This window comes from Lethenteron reissneri, chromosome 23 (assembly GCF_015708825.2).
Source record: "Lethenteron reissneri isolate LAM-NWPU_2019-01 chromosome 23, ASM1570882v1, whole genome shotgun sequence".
Lineage (NCBI taxonomy): Eukaryota > Metazoa > Chordata > Hyperoartia > Petromyzontiformes > Petromyzontidae > Lethenteron > Lethenteron reissneri.
The window spans coordinates 3,557,573-3,570,334 of record NC_083801.1 but is presented as its reverse complement, the minus strand read 5'-3'; the positions used below and the strand labels follow the sequence as shown (position 1 = coordinate 3,570,334).

Sequence of the window (12,762 nt, the reverse complement as noted above, 5' to 3'; positions counted from 1 at the left end):
CGACCCGGCTGCGTCTCGGCGCGAACGGCAGATGGCATCGCCTGTCGCAGCTTTGATGACGCGCCCTCCTCCGTCGTTGATGCGGCAGCCCCAGCGCGGCCGATGTCGGACCCCAGGTTGAGGTTGGCCACGCCCCTAGCGGTCGCCGCGTCGATGGCGGGAAATTCAAAATTTGAATCTTCAGAAATGGCGGGAAGGCGCTCCGGACGCCGGTTCCCCTCGCCCCGCGGTGGACCACCAGCCCCCAGCCGTGTGATGTTCTCCAGCGTAGCGGCAGCGGCGTAGAGCAGTTCCGCCAGCCTCTCGTGAGCCAGCCTCAGGTGGTCTGTCCGCTGCTCCTCTTCATGGCGACGCTCCGGCAAGAACGCGTCCGGCCCCGGCTGCACGTCGTCTTGTTGAGCCATCTCGGGCTCGACAATTTCGGCGGCGTCTTCCGTTTGCTGTTCCCTGGCTCGAGCTGTTTGGCGCGTGTCCATGTTCTTGGTTCTTCTGACGCCAGATGAAGTGTTCTTGAAGACGCGTGGACAACGGGGTAAGGCACACGTATTTATTTGCACAATGTCTTACAATACTGGAGGGATGTATCGGCCCCCTCACCCGTACAACTGGGAATTCACCCCTAGCTAGCCTTCCTAGCCGAGTCCTCCGCTAACGGGCTAGGGGAGGCTGTCTGGCCCGACACTGGTCAGTCGGGCTACGGTACCCGGAATCCCAGAGGTCTGACTCTGGTTCCGGGACCACGCCACTGGCTCCAGCCTGCACTGCCCTTACAAGGGCGGCGTCCCAGGGGGAGTCCAGGGCCTATCTGGCCGGTCTTCTCTCTTCCCTCAACTACTCTAAGACTGAGCCCCGAGCTCTCTGGCTCAACCCTTTTTATACCCCCCTAGAGGATCGAAACCCCCCTCACGCCGTCCAGTACGGACGTCGTTGCGGGCACCACCCCGTGTGCTCACGGAGTCCCCGCCCACTGTGTTTGTTATCCGTTAGCCCCTATGCAACCAGCCCTACACAAACAGCCCCTCTGTAACAGCCCTACACATGTAATGCGTTGAACTGTGCCATGAAATCAGAGTTAACTGACGCTTGCAACGGCGTTTACTTATACTGGTAGAAACCGCCAGGTTACACCAGCCCACAGGGGATTATTGTTTCCGTCCGCCCGTCGTGCAGGGAGTGGCTGGGTGGGGAGGGGTTGGGTGGGGAGGGGAGGATGGGGAGGGGCTGGGTGGGTGGGGCTAGGTGGGGAGGGGAGGGTGGGGAGGGGCTGGGTGGGGAGGGTAGGGAGGGGCTGGGTGGGGAGGGTGGGGCTGGATGGGGGGTGGTGGGTGGGAGGGATGGGGCTGGGTAGGGAGGGGCTGGTCACCCCGTGGTGCCCTTATTAAACTCAACGTTTAACCTACTCACGACGGCGTGTGCCCGCCCTCACAGTCGGGCGTATTTGCGGAATACACCACGCCGCCGTTGACCCTGGCCATTGACCGAGCAACCCAACGTTCCTTCCAGCTCCCTCCGCAGGAATGTGTTTGTGGCGAGCGACAATGAGTGCACAACCCGCACACGTATCTGTGAACCCATACGGTTTACCCCCGAATTCCTACAGTGTACAGGGAAATTGGTTATGAGTTTGATTCCCGGACAGGGCCAACGAAGCTAGTCTTAAGCGGGGAGTAAGAGAGTGACTGATGTCCTATCCCGTCTACTTCAACGCGCACCGGGCAGAGTGGTGGAGGTGTTTAAGGGTCACTTATAACTGTGTATACCATGCCTGTCAACCCATAGCGTTTACCCCGTATTCGTGTGCAGGCAAATTGAGATTTCAGGTCCATACGGCGTGCGGCCGTTTCAATTCGGGCAAAAAAATGTGTTTGTCTATTTGTTTGTGTTTCTCCCTTGTTGTGATGAGACTTTGTAGGATGAACGTTGAGCTTTATAAGGGGCACTGGGTGACCAATACGGTCTGAATTGGTCAGCAATAAGGTCGGGCGCTGATAAGGGATTGTTGACAGCTCCATAGAGTGGCCGATGCTGAGACGATCCAAGGGGTGGACGGGTGGAATGTGTTGCTCGTGGCAAGGACCTCGCTTTCGCTCGCTCACAGCACTTGCCCCAACACTCTGTTTCGGCTATAGAGAGGTGGGGGGGAGGAACTTTCTCTATGCTTTAGCGCCACCCTGCAGAACGCTGATTTCGTTGCAGTGTAGCGCTCTTTGTCCTGGAGAACATTTTTTTGCTTTGTGCGTTAACAACAAAAAATAATGAAATGCCCCCCCCAAAAATTTCGCAACGGCGGCCGAAGAAATGCACTTCGTCCCGCCATCTGTGTTTACATTGGCTCAGCCAATGATGAGCGACGAACGCTCTGAGCCAATGAAAATCCCACCTCACCCCCCTCCCCCCTGCGATTCGATTCGTGGTCACGATAATGAAAAAAATCGAACAAAAATCTATTTTTTTTTTATGTGACAACTCACCAGGCGAGGAGATAATCTCAGGATCCATCCAAAAGAAACCTCACCACATTTAGACTGAGGGCAACGCTAAGACCCGGACTGGGAGCACAGCAGGTCCAGCCTTGTAGGAGTAGTACTGTAGAATATCATTGGTGAGTACAGTACACGATACTAAATTGTATATATATTTTTTATTCACGAAATTATGTTTATTATCTGTATTATTATTATTATGGACGCTATTACCAAATACCCCAATGAAGCACCCGTATATTGCTTTAATTAATTACGCCGTCGGGAACGCATCCCCATATACACAATGGTATAACGACCCCTTTTAGCGCTGATTCGATGAGCGTTCACTTCTCCAGGAGTGCCTCTTGAGAGCGCTAAGCGAGGTCTGCCTGGTGTTCACACTTTCTACATGGGCTGTAAATGCAATTTTTTTTATATATGGCGCAGCATGGAAATGGGAGGAGAGTTGGTCATCGGCTGGGGGACGAATATTCTCAATAAAATAGAAGGGTAGAAAAACTAGAGTTGGATGTGGGATGATGGGTATCTTGAATTTATGACAGTTTGCTTGTATTAACGGTGTATCCTGCCGCATGTACAACATACTTGTTGAAAGCATCAAGATAATTATTTTTTACCAGATAATTTACCACCATTTAAAAATAGACGAGGCATCGTTGAGCTCCAGTGCCCAAACAAATGTGCGGGTGGCTGTGGGACTCAAACCAGTGAATTTTTTCACCTCCGATTAGCACGGCACGGTTGGCTACGTACGGTGCGAAAGAAGTTCAACATACAATATACATACAGAAAATACACTGACAACTCACACTGCATTGAAACAATACCGCTCTGCGTTGTTCACAATATCTCACCACGCGTGGGGAACTGGGTGATGCATATCGCAATGTGCAGCTGATGGCATGCGAATTCATTGTCGCAAGTGGTATAACATAAGCAGGGCAAATAAATACAAGAGGAAACAAAATCTAGTGGAGGAAAGGTCTGCTGTGGCCAGCTCAGCTCAAGGAATGTAGTCAACATCTGCAGTCAGTCCCCCATGGACCGCTGCCACTTCAGCTGTTTCTTGTATCTTAGATGAACTGTCGATTGTTATTCGTAGCAGTATATGCCAGATTTCTATTAAGAGAACTATTTTTGTTCAATGTTGTTTAGAGTGCGGTATCAGTCATGTACTGCTGTAATAATAATTGCAGCCTATCAATTCACTGCTGAATGATTTTCCAATGCTGTGTTGGTCGTGAGGGTTGTATGACCATACTTCACCATGATGGAAAGTGCAGGTTGGTGAAGGCTCAAAACTGGTTCTCCACTGATGTTTATGTGGACAACAACGATTGTCTGAACAACATCCCGCACGCTTGGCCGAGTTACAGAACTGATCCATGTGGGAATCGTGTAGAAGCTCTGCGCAACATTCATTTCAACATCGAAACGGCATGAAACAATTTGTGCGATTCAAGTAACGTGCCCAACAAAAACCTGATCAGTGAGCCCACAACCACACTGTCCTGCTTGCACTACACATAGCTTAACAGTGAGCCCACAACCACACCGCCCGGTGTGCACTACACAGAACTCATCGGTGAACCCACAACCACACTGCTCGACTTCCACTACGCACAGCTCATCAGTGAGCCCACAACCACACTCCATCGTCCATGAAAACAATGTGCATTGCTTAACCAGATCCACACAAACCACAGAAGATGCAGATACCTAGAGCGCAAGTGGGAAATTAAAGACTCCGCTGTGTGTGACTGCGGCTACGAACACCAAAATACGGATCACGGAATTTCGAATTGCCCCAAATGTAAGTGTGAAGACCGTGGCGTATGCGAATTTCACCAACTCTCACAGCAATTGAACTGAATCTCGAATAGTTGACTTTCACTGGTCATGCGAAATAAATAAATGGAATGGCTGGGAACTAAATTAATGTTCCCGGGTTCATAGTTCTGTGCTCTAACCACTGCACACCGTCTCTCACCCTCAGGAAGAAGGAGTAACGTCTTGGTCAAACAACCCCCATGCCCTACACGGCATGGCGAGGCCTTCTTCCACTGGTGGACTAGCAAATTACTCCAAATGTCTCTTATGTAGGAGGTGAAAACGTCTTCATCCGGCCCTGGTGCCAACAGACATAAACTTGCTTTCGGATTGCAGTGCGGCAAGTTGCTGCTAATAGGGAGTGACGACTGCTTACGGTGTGGGACAACTTACCTGCCTCGTCAATGCAATATGCTCACTTACCCGTGGAGATGTGTCGGCCTGTACCCAGGAAGAGGTAGCAGAGGACGGGAAAGAAGGAGCAGTAGAGGCCATATATGGGGGCAACGGATGTGAGCAGGGCGAAGGCCATGCCTAAATGACATTGAGAGGAGAGAGAGAAGAGAGAGGAGAGAGAGCACGACTTTGAGCCAGCGGGCCGTGCTGCTGCGAGCAGTGTCCATTACTTACCCATGGATGTGTGGCGCGAGGTGCCGGCCATCACGTAGATCAGCACTGGGAAGAACGACGTGTACAAGCCATATATTGGAGGCAGGGCGGCCAAAAAGGCATAGGCCATTCCTGAGAGTTCAGGGGTGATAATACACGAAGAGGGTAATCCCTTTGCACATGTTTAAACGTTCGTAAGTTTGAACAACAATAATAATTCAGTTTAACGTTATTCTGTGCACGAAATGTGAGCAATGCATGCGTTTGCAGATGTCTACAGGTGACTCAGATTTTAATAAACTGCATGGTGGTGTCACAAAGTTAAGTTGATGCACAACATTTTGTGAAGTTATATAAAATGAAAAATAAGATCTAAAAATAAGCAAGCATTGACAAGACTTGTATTAAACTACGTTGTGCCTTTACAGTTTACTTACACGCAAAAATGCATTTCCAACAAACATGTTGAGTGGTAAACATTAAAAATGAATTGCTTGAATCACGCACAATACACAACTGCAGTTTACACAAATAGTATTGGTTAGATTTAGAACACACTTCAAACACCGCTCCTAAATCAGCATCGGTCTAAAACACTCAGCCCAAAACACTCCCCGCCATCGCTTTCACTTCAGTCAAAACAATGCCAAAGCACACACGGAAACTTAAGCCATTTGTACCATCCACGTGTTTGTGCAGTTGATTGTGACTCGGCTCGTCTGTTTTCATTGACTCGCTCGCCCTTGCATTTGGGCTCAACCGCTTTTGGAAAAGGCCGCTCACAGCGGGCTCCCGAGTATGGGGTGCGTCCACGGAGGAGACGGGGACAAAAAAAAAATCCGCAACCTTGGTCCGCTGCTTGTATTGGTTTAGCGTGGCCATTAGCCCCCTCGGTTGCTTAGCAGAGGGCAGCGAGCGGCAAAAAAGATATATTTATAAATGTGCATCTCAAATTCGTGGAACATTCTGTCTTTATTCCAACAATGAACATCGATGTGGTCAGATGAAAGATCGCTTGCGTTGTCATGCGTGAACACAGTTTAAGTGTCCGAAGAGTCCATTTAGAGTTTGTCACCTGTAATGTTAATGTTGAAAAATTTAACCCCAAGGAATTTTAACAATTTTCAGGAAATATCCTCGTCTTTTGGGATGATTTTCCTTTTTAAACAAATATCACGACCAGACCTAGAAGAGTTACCTTATGTGTTACCACGTTCAATTAATTAACTTTGAAGATAACTCAGCGAAATAACTTTCAGCTATATGCGAGAGGCGAATCACACTCTTATCAATTTATGATTGCAATACTCAACATTGTAATTATCGCCTCGGTATTGCATAATAAAGCGTTAAAAGGAGATGAGAGGTTGGTTCATTATGAGCACTGAGTCTGGGTTCAAATCGAGGCTGCTCAGAATAATGAAAGCAGGTACTCAAGTGCTAGTTGAGTTCAAGGCGTCCATCTGGTTACCAAATCATCATCATCATCATTGTCACCAGCCATGGTCAACTGACTGCTGGGTGAAGGCCTCCCCAATATGCCACCACCTCTCACCATCCAGTGATTTAAAAATCCATCTGGCATCTGCATGCAAATTGATTTTATGCCATTTCCTCGGTAGACGTCCTCTCCGACGCGTTCCATTCTTTGGCTGCCACTCCATTATCACTCTTGACCATCGGTCATCGTCCCTTCTAGCGGCGTGTCCTACCCAAGCCCACTGACTTTTCTCAACAGTTGTAATTGTGCCATTCACCTGCATAAATGTTATGTGATCCACGTGTTTCTCTCGCTGAATCTCAGTGCAATTCCAAGCATGCATCTCGCTAAATGTTTCTTTGCATACTTTTCAATATTCTACCGCGTATCATGTATTTTGAACCACATGTCATATCATCGAATAAAACACATATTTTGGAAACATTGCTTTTCATTATTACTTGAGTTCAGATTTCCAAAAGCACCCCACCAGCTCTCGTTCACCTCTTTCTGAACTCATCTTGATCCCGGTGTGCCTTCAACAGCAGTCCTAAGTACACACTGTTGTGATTTCTGACAAATATCTCCAATTGTTTAGCAAACTTGTTGTACGTCAACTTGCTTTTACTCACTAATTGTGAACTCAACTTTGCAATCTTTATAAATTTGTAAACAGATGTATTGCACATTTTGGAAACATTATGTCAGAAAACCTGAGATGGTTAATGCGTTCTCTATGAATGTATACCTTTTTGTTTTTCCAATACAATTTTGGAAAATGTATAACTTTGTTCAAAGTCTGTCACCTTGTCCAACTCCCCAGATAACATTGGTGCCGTTTTTCAGTAACCTTTGTGTGATTGTTCTCTTTCCGTATATGGATTTTATTCGTAAACTTCGTTTTTTCAGGCCTTGTTGTCTAAGAGCTTGGATGACTTCCTGGTGCAGTGTGCACACTTTGAACGTAAAGGTTGGTGGCCTGCCATGAGATAGGGTTTGGTGTGGATTGGCGGTTGGCGGATCAGCAGTAGTTGCAGCAGGAGTGTCAAGATTATCATCATTATCGTAATCATCTTCATCTATCATCAATATATTTTCCTTATCTTCAGCATCGTAATCATCATCTTGATGATGATTATCATCTCAGCGGAGGAAACTTTGACGCGCACATTAACGCGTGTATGTTTGTGTGCAAGAAAGACGCAGCCTGATTGGTCGGCTCATTCCGTCGGTGGGGCGAGTGTAATGACATCATCACGTGGGCTGATTCCCGTCGGCACTTTCGGGCAACTGATTGGGGACGGATGCATTGGCAATGGGGCATCACCAATTCCACACTGCAAATCGGGCAAATGACTGCTGACACGGCAGCCCACAGCAATGCAGCCCACAAACTATCCTAAAAGCCATGAACATCTATACAAGAGACGTGTATTTATACATTGTCGATTCAGCAGGCACAAGCTGTTGAAAATCGACAACATTTAAATGTGGCTTATTTATACGTTTGATTTATTAACATGTTTAATACCTGTTTATTTTATGCGTCATCGATTATCAAACATTAATTATTTTAGATTGCAAACGATCATACGATGTATTTAACATTCTTTAAAATCTTGCCAATATCTAACTTGTGATTTCTAGGTTATTTGAGCATGTGCAACAAGCGTTATATTAAGTTATTGGTAGAGGTTGCGCAAGTTGTAAATAATGAAGGATGTGGATAGTCCTCGGCTTACGAACGAGTTGCGTTTCTGAGACCCGTTTGTAAGTCGATTTGTTCGTATCTCGGAAGTCAAAATTTTATTGTACAGTACATACAGTGTTATAAAAATGTGTTATAGTTCAACAAAAAAGTGAAGTATTGTTAAACTCATTATTAAAAAAGAATTATACATTTACATGTAATACTCTAATAAATACTGTATAGGAAATAAAGCATAAAATAAAGTAACATAAAAATAAAATGTTATTTTCACTTACCTTGAGTCCTTATGCTGGCTTCCTTATTAGAAAGGACATCATGAGTTCCAGCGGGATAATGGGACTCATTGCTGGGACAAATCTCGTGTAGGATAGTTCCACGGTTCGGTTCGTAAGTACGAGCGAATGTTCATAAGTCGGATGGTTAAAAATAATAACATCTTATGGCGGTTCGTTGGTAAGTGCGGATGTTCGTATCTCGGGGACTGTCTTATATTGAATACGCCCTTGAAATATTTTGTCGAAAATTAGACGTATAAAGAATCAAACATAGCAATACACATCATGCCATAGGTGGAATCGCGTTTAGCGGAATTTCTGGCAAACTCAAGAATTATTTGAAAGTGGGAAAACATACTCTACATTATTCAGGCCGAATTTTATTTTAAAAAAATAACCTACATACTGGATGTAAGACTTGTAACTGAAAACTGCAGCATTTAAATACGGTACGATGAAATTAACATTGGAGAATATATGCGTATTGTTTGTAAGACCTATACAGCTGCCATGGTGTACAGACCAACCAGAATGCAGAATCTAAACTGACTGGGAATGTTGTTTGCAGGTAATGACTTAAGCACGAACCATTATGCTGTCTTCTGTCAGGACAAGAACCATTTGTAGTAATAACATACCAGTTAAACCCATTAATGCTGTTGATGGGAATATCCTGCTGTCCCAATCCCACAATAACTCCCTGCACGAGTGGGTGAATGTACGCCACTCTTACGTTCCAACGACAAAGTCAAAGATTCCACGTATAGCCTTAACAGACTTGGAGCAAGTGCTGTTAGTGAGCACCTATGAAGGCTGGCACAGAACACAAGAGGGTGGGTGGCCAGAACCACGCTCTGCCACCTTTGTCTTCCTCGTGGCGATGTTTGCACACCACACCAGGTACTCGTTTGAGGCTGAGTCGACCTAGGAGAGGCCCAGAACCGGTTCAGATAATCGTTACTGGTGTTGGCCGTGAGCGGGAATCGAACTCGGGCCGTCGGGTTACTAGTGCAGCGTGCTAAACCTCTTCCCTACCCCTCCCCACTCTACCATCTACTGAACGGATATCTGTGAAAAAGAGCTAAAAGGCTTATCGGATTCTTCCAGCATAAATATTCAGATTCTACCACTCTTACGCTAAACTCCCTGCCCCACAGCCTCCCATTGCTCTCCAACTCACACTCCCACTCCTGTTGCTATTTTTTAAATCCTTTATATTAAGTTCACTTGCGTGCTTGCTTGCTTGCTTACGACCGTGCAAATCTTTCGGTCGTTTTTTAACCCACTTCCCGTGATCCAATCGAGCTGACATTTTTCACACAGACTCGTTGTGCGAGACAATTAAAATTTCAAAAAATGTTACACTGTTTAGGGAAAACAAATTAAATATTTTATTACCAATTGCTTAATACTGGCAGACAATCATCTGACCCATAGGTGGCAGCCATCTCAAGCCAGAGGACGAGAGGACTCTAGCCGCCACGCATATAAAGGATTTATAGTGAAAAACTTTGTTTTTACGGGTTATACTTATTTTAAATAATCATCATCAGCAGCAGCAGATCCATCTCATCTGCTCCTCTTTATTCCTTCCTATTCCTTCCTCCCTGCAGCAGACTTAACCACTCCCAGCATCGCCACTTCGATTCACTGCAAATCAACAACGTTGATAAATATACCGCTATTCTATATGAATTTAGACAAGACACGCTTGACACTGTTGGGAAGTTGAGTTTAACACGTAGGCTTTCGCGACCAATGTTATTCATAATCAACGTTTTTGGGTTTAGATCGCGTTTATTTATAAATGTGTCGTAACCCTCCACCACCCGACACGGCCAATCAGTAAAACACACCGGTGGGCTAAAGCAGTGAACTCTTTGTCTTTGTCAACGTGACACATTTTTACTGATTGGCCGTGTCGGGTGGTGGAGGGTTACGACACATTTATAAATAAACGCGATCTAAACCCAAAAACGTTGATTATGAAGTTGAGTTTGTTGCACCGAAGACTTCGCATTAGACATTTTAAATATGTCAATAGAAAATAACCCACGCAGGAATGCAGCTTCTAATATACAGACGCACACGTAAACAACGAATTAAACAAGCTTGAAGAATTGATTATTTTTGTTAAACATTCAACATGTGCACTCATGTAAACACAAGTGCGCACTTGTGATAGAGCTGGACAAACGCAGAGTTATGTACATGAATAAACTTGGTATGAAAATAGCTGCATCTATCATGCAAAGAAAATTGCTGCACCACGAACATTGGAAATGTTCAGCTGTTCACATCGATGGAGAAACAACGATGGCGTACCTTTTTTTCTTAAATATTATACTTTGTTCCTGTATTTTTACACACGAGTGTCTCCATGTGCTCTGTCGGATTAAGAAAAGATAACGGTGAGCCTTACCCTGCGGTATGTGAACAATACCGACAGTGAGGCCGGAGATGATGTCCCCCAGGAGCCACTGCTTGACTTTGTACTTGGGCAGCCAGTCGAGTATGGGCATCCTCCTGCACAGGAGTCCCAGGGCGCCTCTCCAGGAGCAGGCGAACAAGCCGGCTAGGCGGCCCAGCAGCTGCGCACCGCTGCTGTCCCGGCCTCCACCGAAGCTCTTTTTGAGGACATGTTCGCGGTAGATTGGCCTCTCCACGTGGATCATCGTGGAGGCTGCGTACGCCGGGAGTGCGGGGACTGGGGTCTTTTGGGGAAGAGTCTGGCTCGTGGCGTGAGAGTCCATTCGCTCCATCCTGGCCCTTCGTGTCAAGGCACCTGCGTTATTTATCCGCTGTCTTTTTTTGTTGTGCGTGTGTGTAACTACCGTCGTTAAATTATTTATTTCACTTCTAAAGAGCGCCCCTCGATGTTTCTCAACGGCCGCTCGCCTTGCCCCTCGTGTGGGTGTCCAAGCGACTGCCAAGGGTCTCCAGTGATCGATCTGGCTCGTGTCGACAACATCGGCCGTGGTTAAGTGCATCGCACAATGCACATTCGTGACAACCAAGAGAGCATGCCTTGAAATTTGAGAACGTAAAAGACACAGGCCGCCATTAGCAGACGTTACTTGCAAGCAAGTAAACATCCTTTTGAGAGCAACAGCAACATACTTCAAGCTAGATTAAGCACGCGAGGCTTAACGTAATTTGCGTTAGCAACCATTAAGTTTAGATGCATTATTTGACTGCAGACTATGCTAGAACCCTTTTAGAGTAAACATTTTTTGGGAGAAATGTCATTGACTACTTCAGTAGCATTGCTTGTGATTAAGTTCATTTCAATGTCATTTAATTAAAACATGTAATGTTGCTATGTAACCTTTAACATGTGTGTCATGCTACTGAAGTTTTAATAGATGGCATATTTAATGCAAAGCTCAGTTAAAATATTATTGGTTCAATATATTTATAGCGAAATCTTAAATCACGAACCCTTTATGCTGTCAATAAAGTTTGCACCGAGATATCACATCTTCTTTAACGTCGTTTCGCAACTACGTCGTCACTTTATTATTAATACCGATATCCGATTTGCGTTGCCTCAAGCACCACAATTTACGTCGCTGGCAGCATCGTCCGCCCTTTCTCGTTATCCGTCGCCTCTCAGCCTTCGCCTCGACCACCCACTACGACTACCCTGCAAGTCGCTTCGATTTGCGTCGTTTCGATATTCGTCGTCGCACCTTTCAGGAACGCATCCCCGGCGTGAAGTGGGGGTTTAATTTAGAGGTGAATACAGAGGTTGTGTTTCGACAACAGTGCACAACGGCACATTGTTTAAAATGAAGCACGGACCTTTAGCGCCACCGATAGAGGTAGGCACACTTCGGCAAATCTCTGCAGAAATTATAAGGAAGCTGCTGATATCAAACGATAAACCGCCAAGAAAGATGGCTCAGTGCTAAGGATATAAATCAATTAGTTTTATACAGCAGTCCAGACTTAAAACATGTACGGTGGTGTTACGCTAAATACCGGTTGAAAGCATTGCACATTTTATAGTCAAAGATAAACAGCATGCAATTTATTATAGCAACTATAAAAAATGACTCACCCAAATCCTCAGTTCCTGGAGATATATTATGCGGAGAACATTTACTCCGGCGGAATAGCGTAGCATGAGATCCTCCCTGCCAAAAGATCACTGGCTTTTAAGGCCAGATTTTAGTGTCGTGATACATTTAGAATGTCGTCTTAATGTATGGACGATAAGGTCCCTCTTTGTTCTGAAATGCACTGTCAGAGTGCAGTAAGAAGTTCAAATCAAAACATCCCCCAAAAAACGGTGCACTTAAAGCAGTGCTCGCACAAGGATGATCCATCCGGAGGAATGTGATGTTTGCTGCTGAAAGTCAAGGTCCT

The 12,762-nt window shown here is 45.8% G+C and overlaps 1 protein-coding gene across 5 annotated transcripts in view; it reads right to left on the bottom strand.

Annotated features, from left to right (window-relative positions):
• Window positions 1-12,537, bottom strand: part of LOC133345861 (prestin-like) — a 102,480-nt gene extending 89,943 nt beyond the window's left edge. For 3 of the 5 annotated variants that reach the window (XM_061556908.1, XM_061556910.1, XM_061556912.1), the window contains exons 1-3: window positions 12,455-12,537; window positions 10,814-11,342; window positions 4,740-4,850 (exon numbers count right to left, since the gene is read on the bottom strand). In XM_061556908.1, the coding sequence (XP_061412892.1) occupies window positions 4,740-4,850; window positions 10,814-11,342; window positions 12,455-12,520 (706 nt within the window). In that variant the 5' untranslated portion in view covers window positions 12,521-12,537. Of the gene's footprint in view, window positions 1-4,739; window positions 4,851-4,946; window positions 5,058-10,813; window positions 11,419-12,454 lie in introns of all 5 variants that reach the window. The other 2 variants (XM_061556909.1, XM_061556911.1) reach the window with 2 other exon arrangements.
• Between the last annotated feature and the right edge of the window lie 225 nt (window positions 12,538-12,762).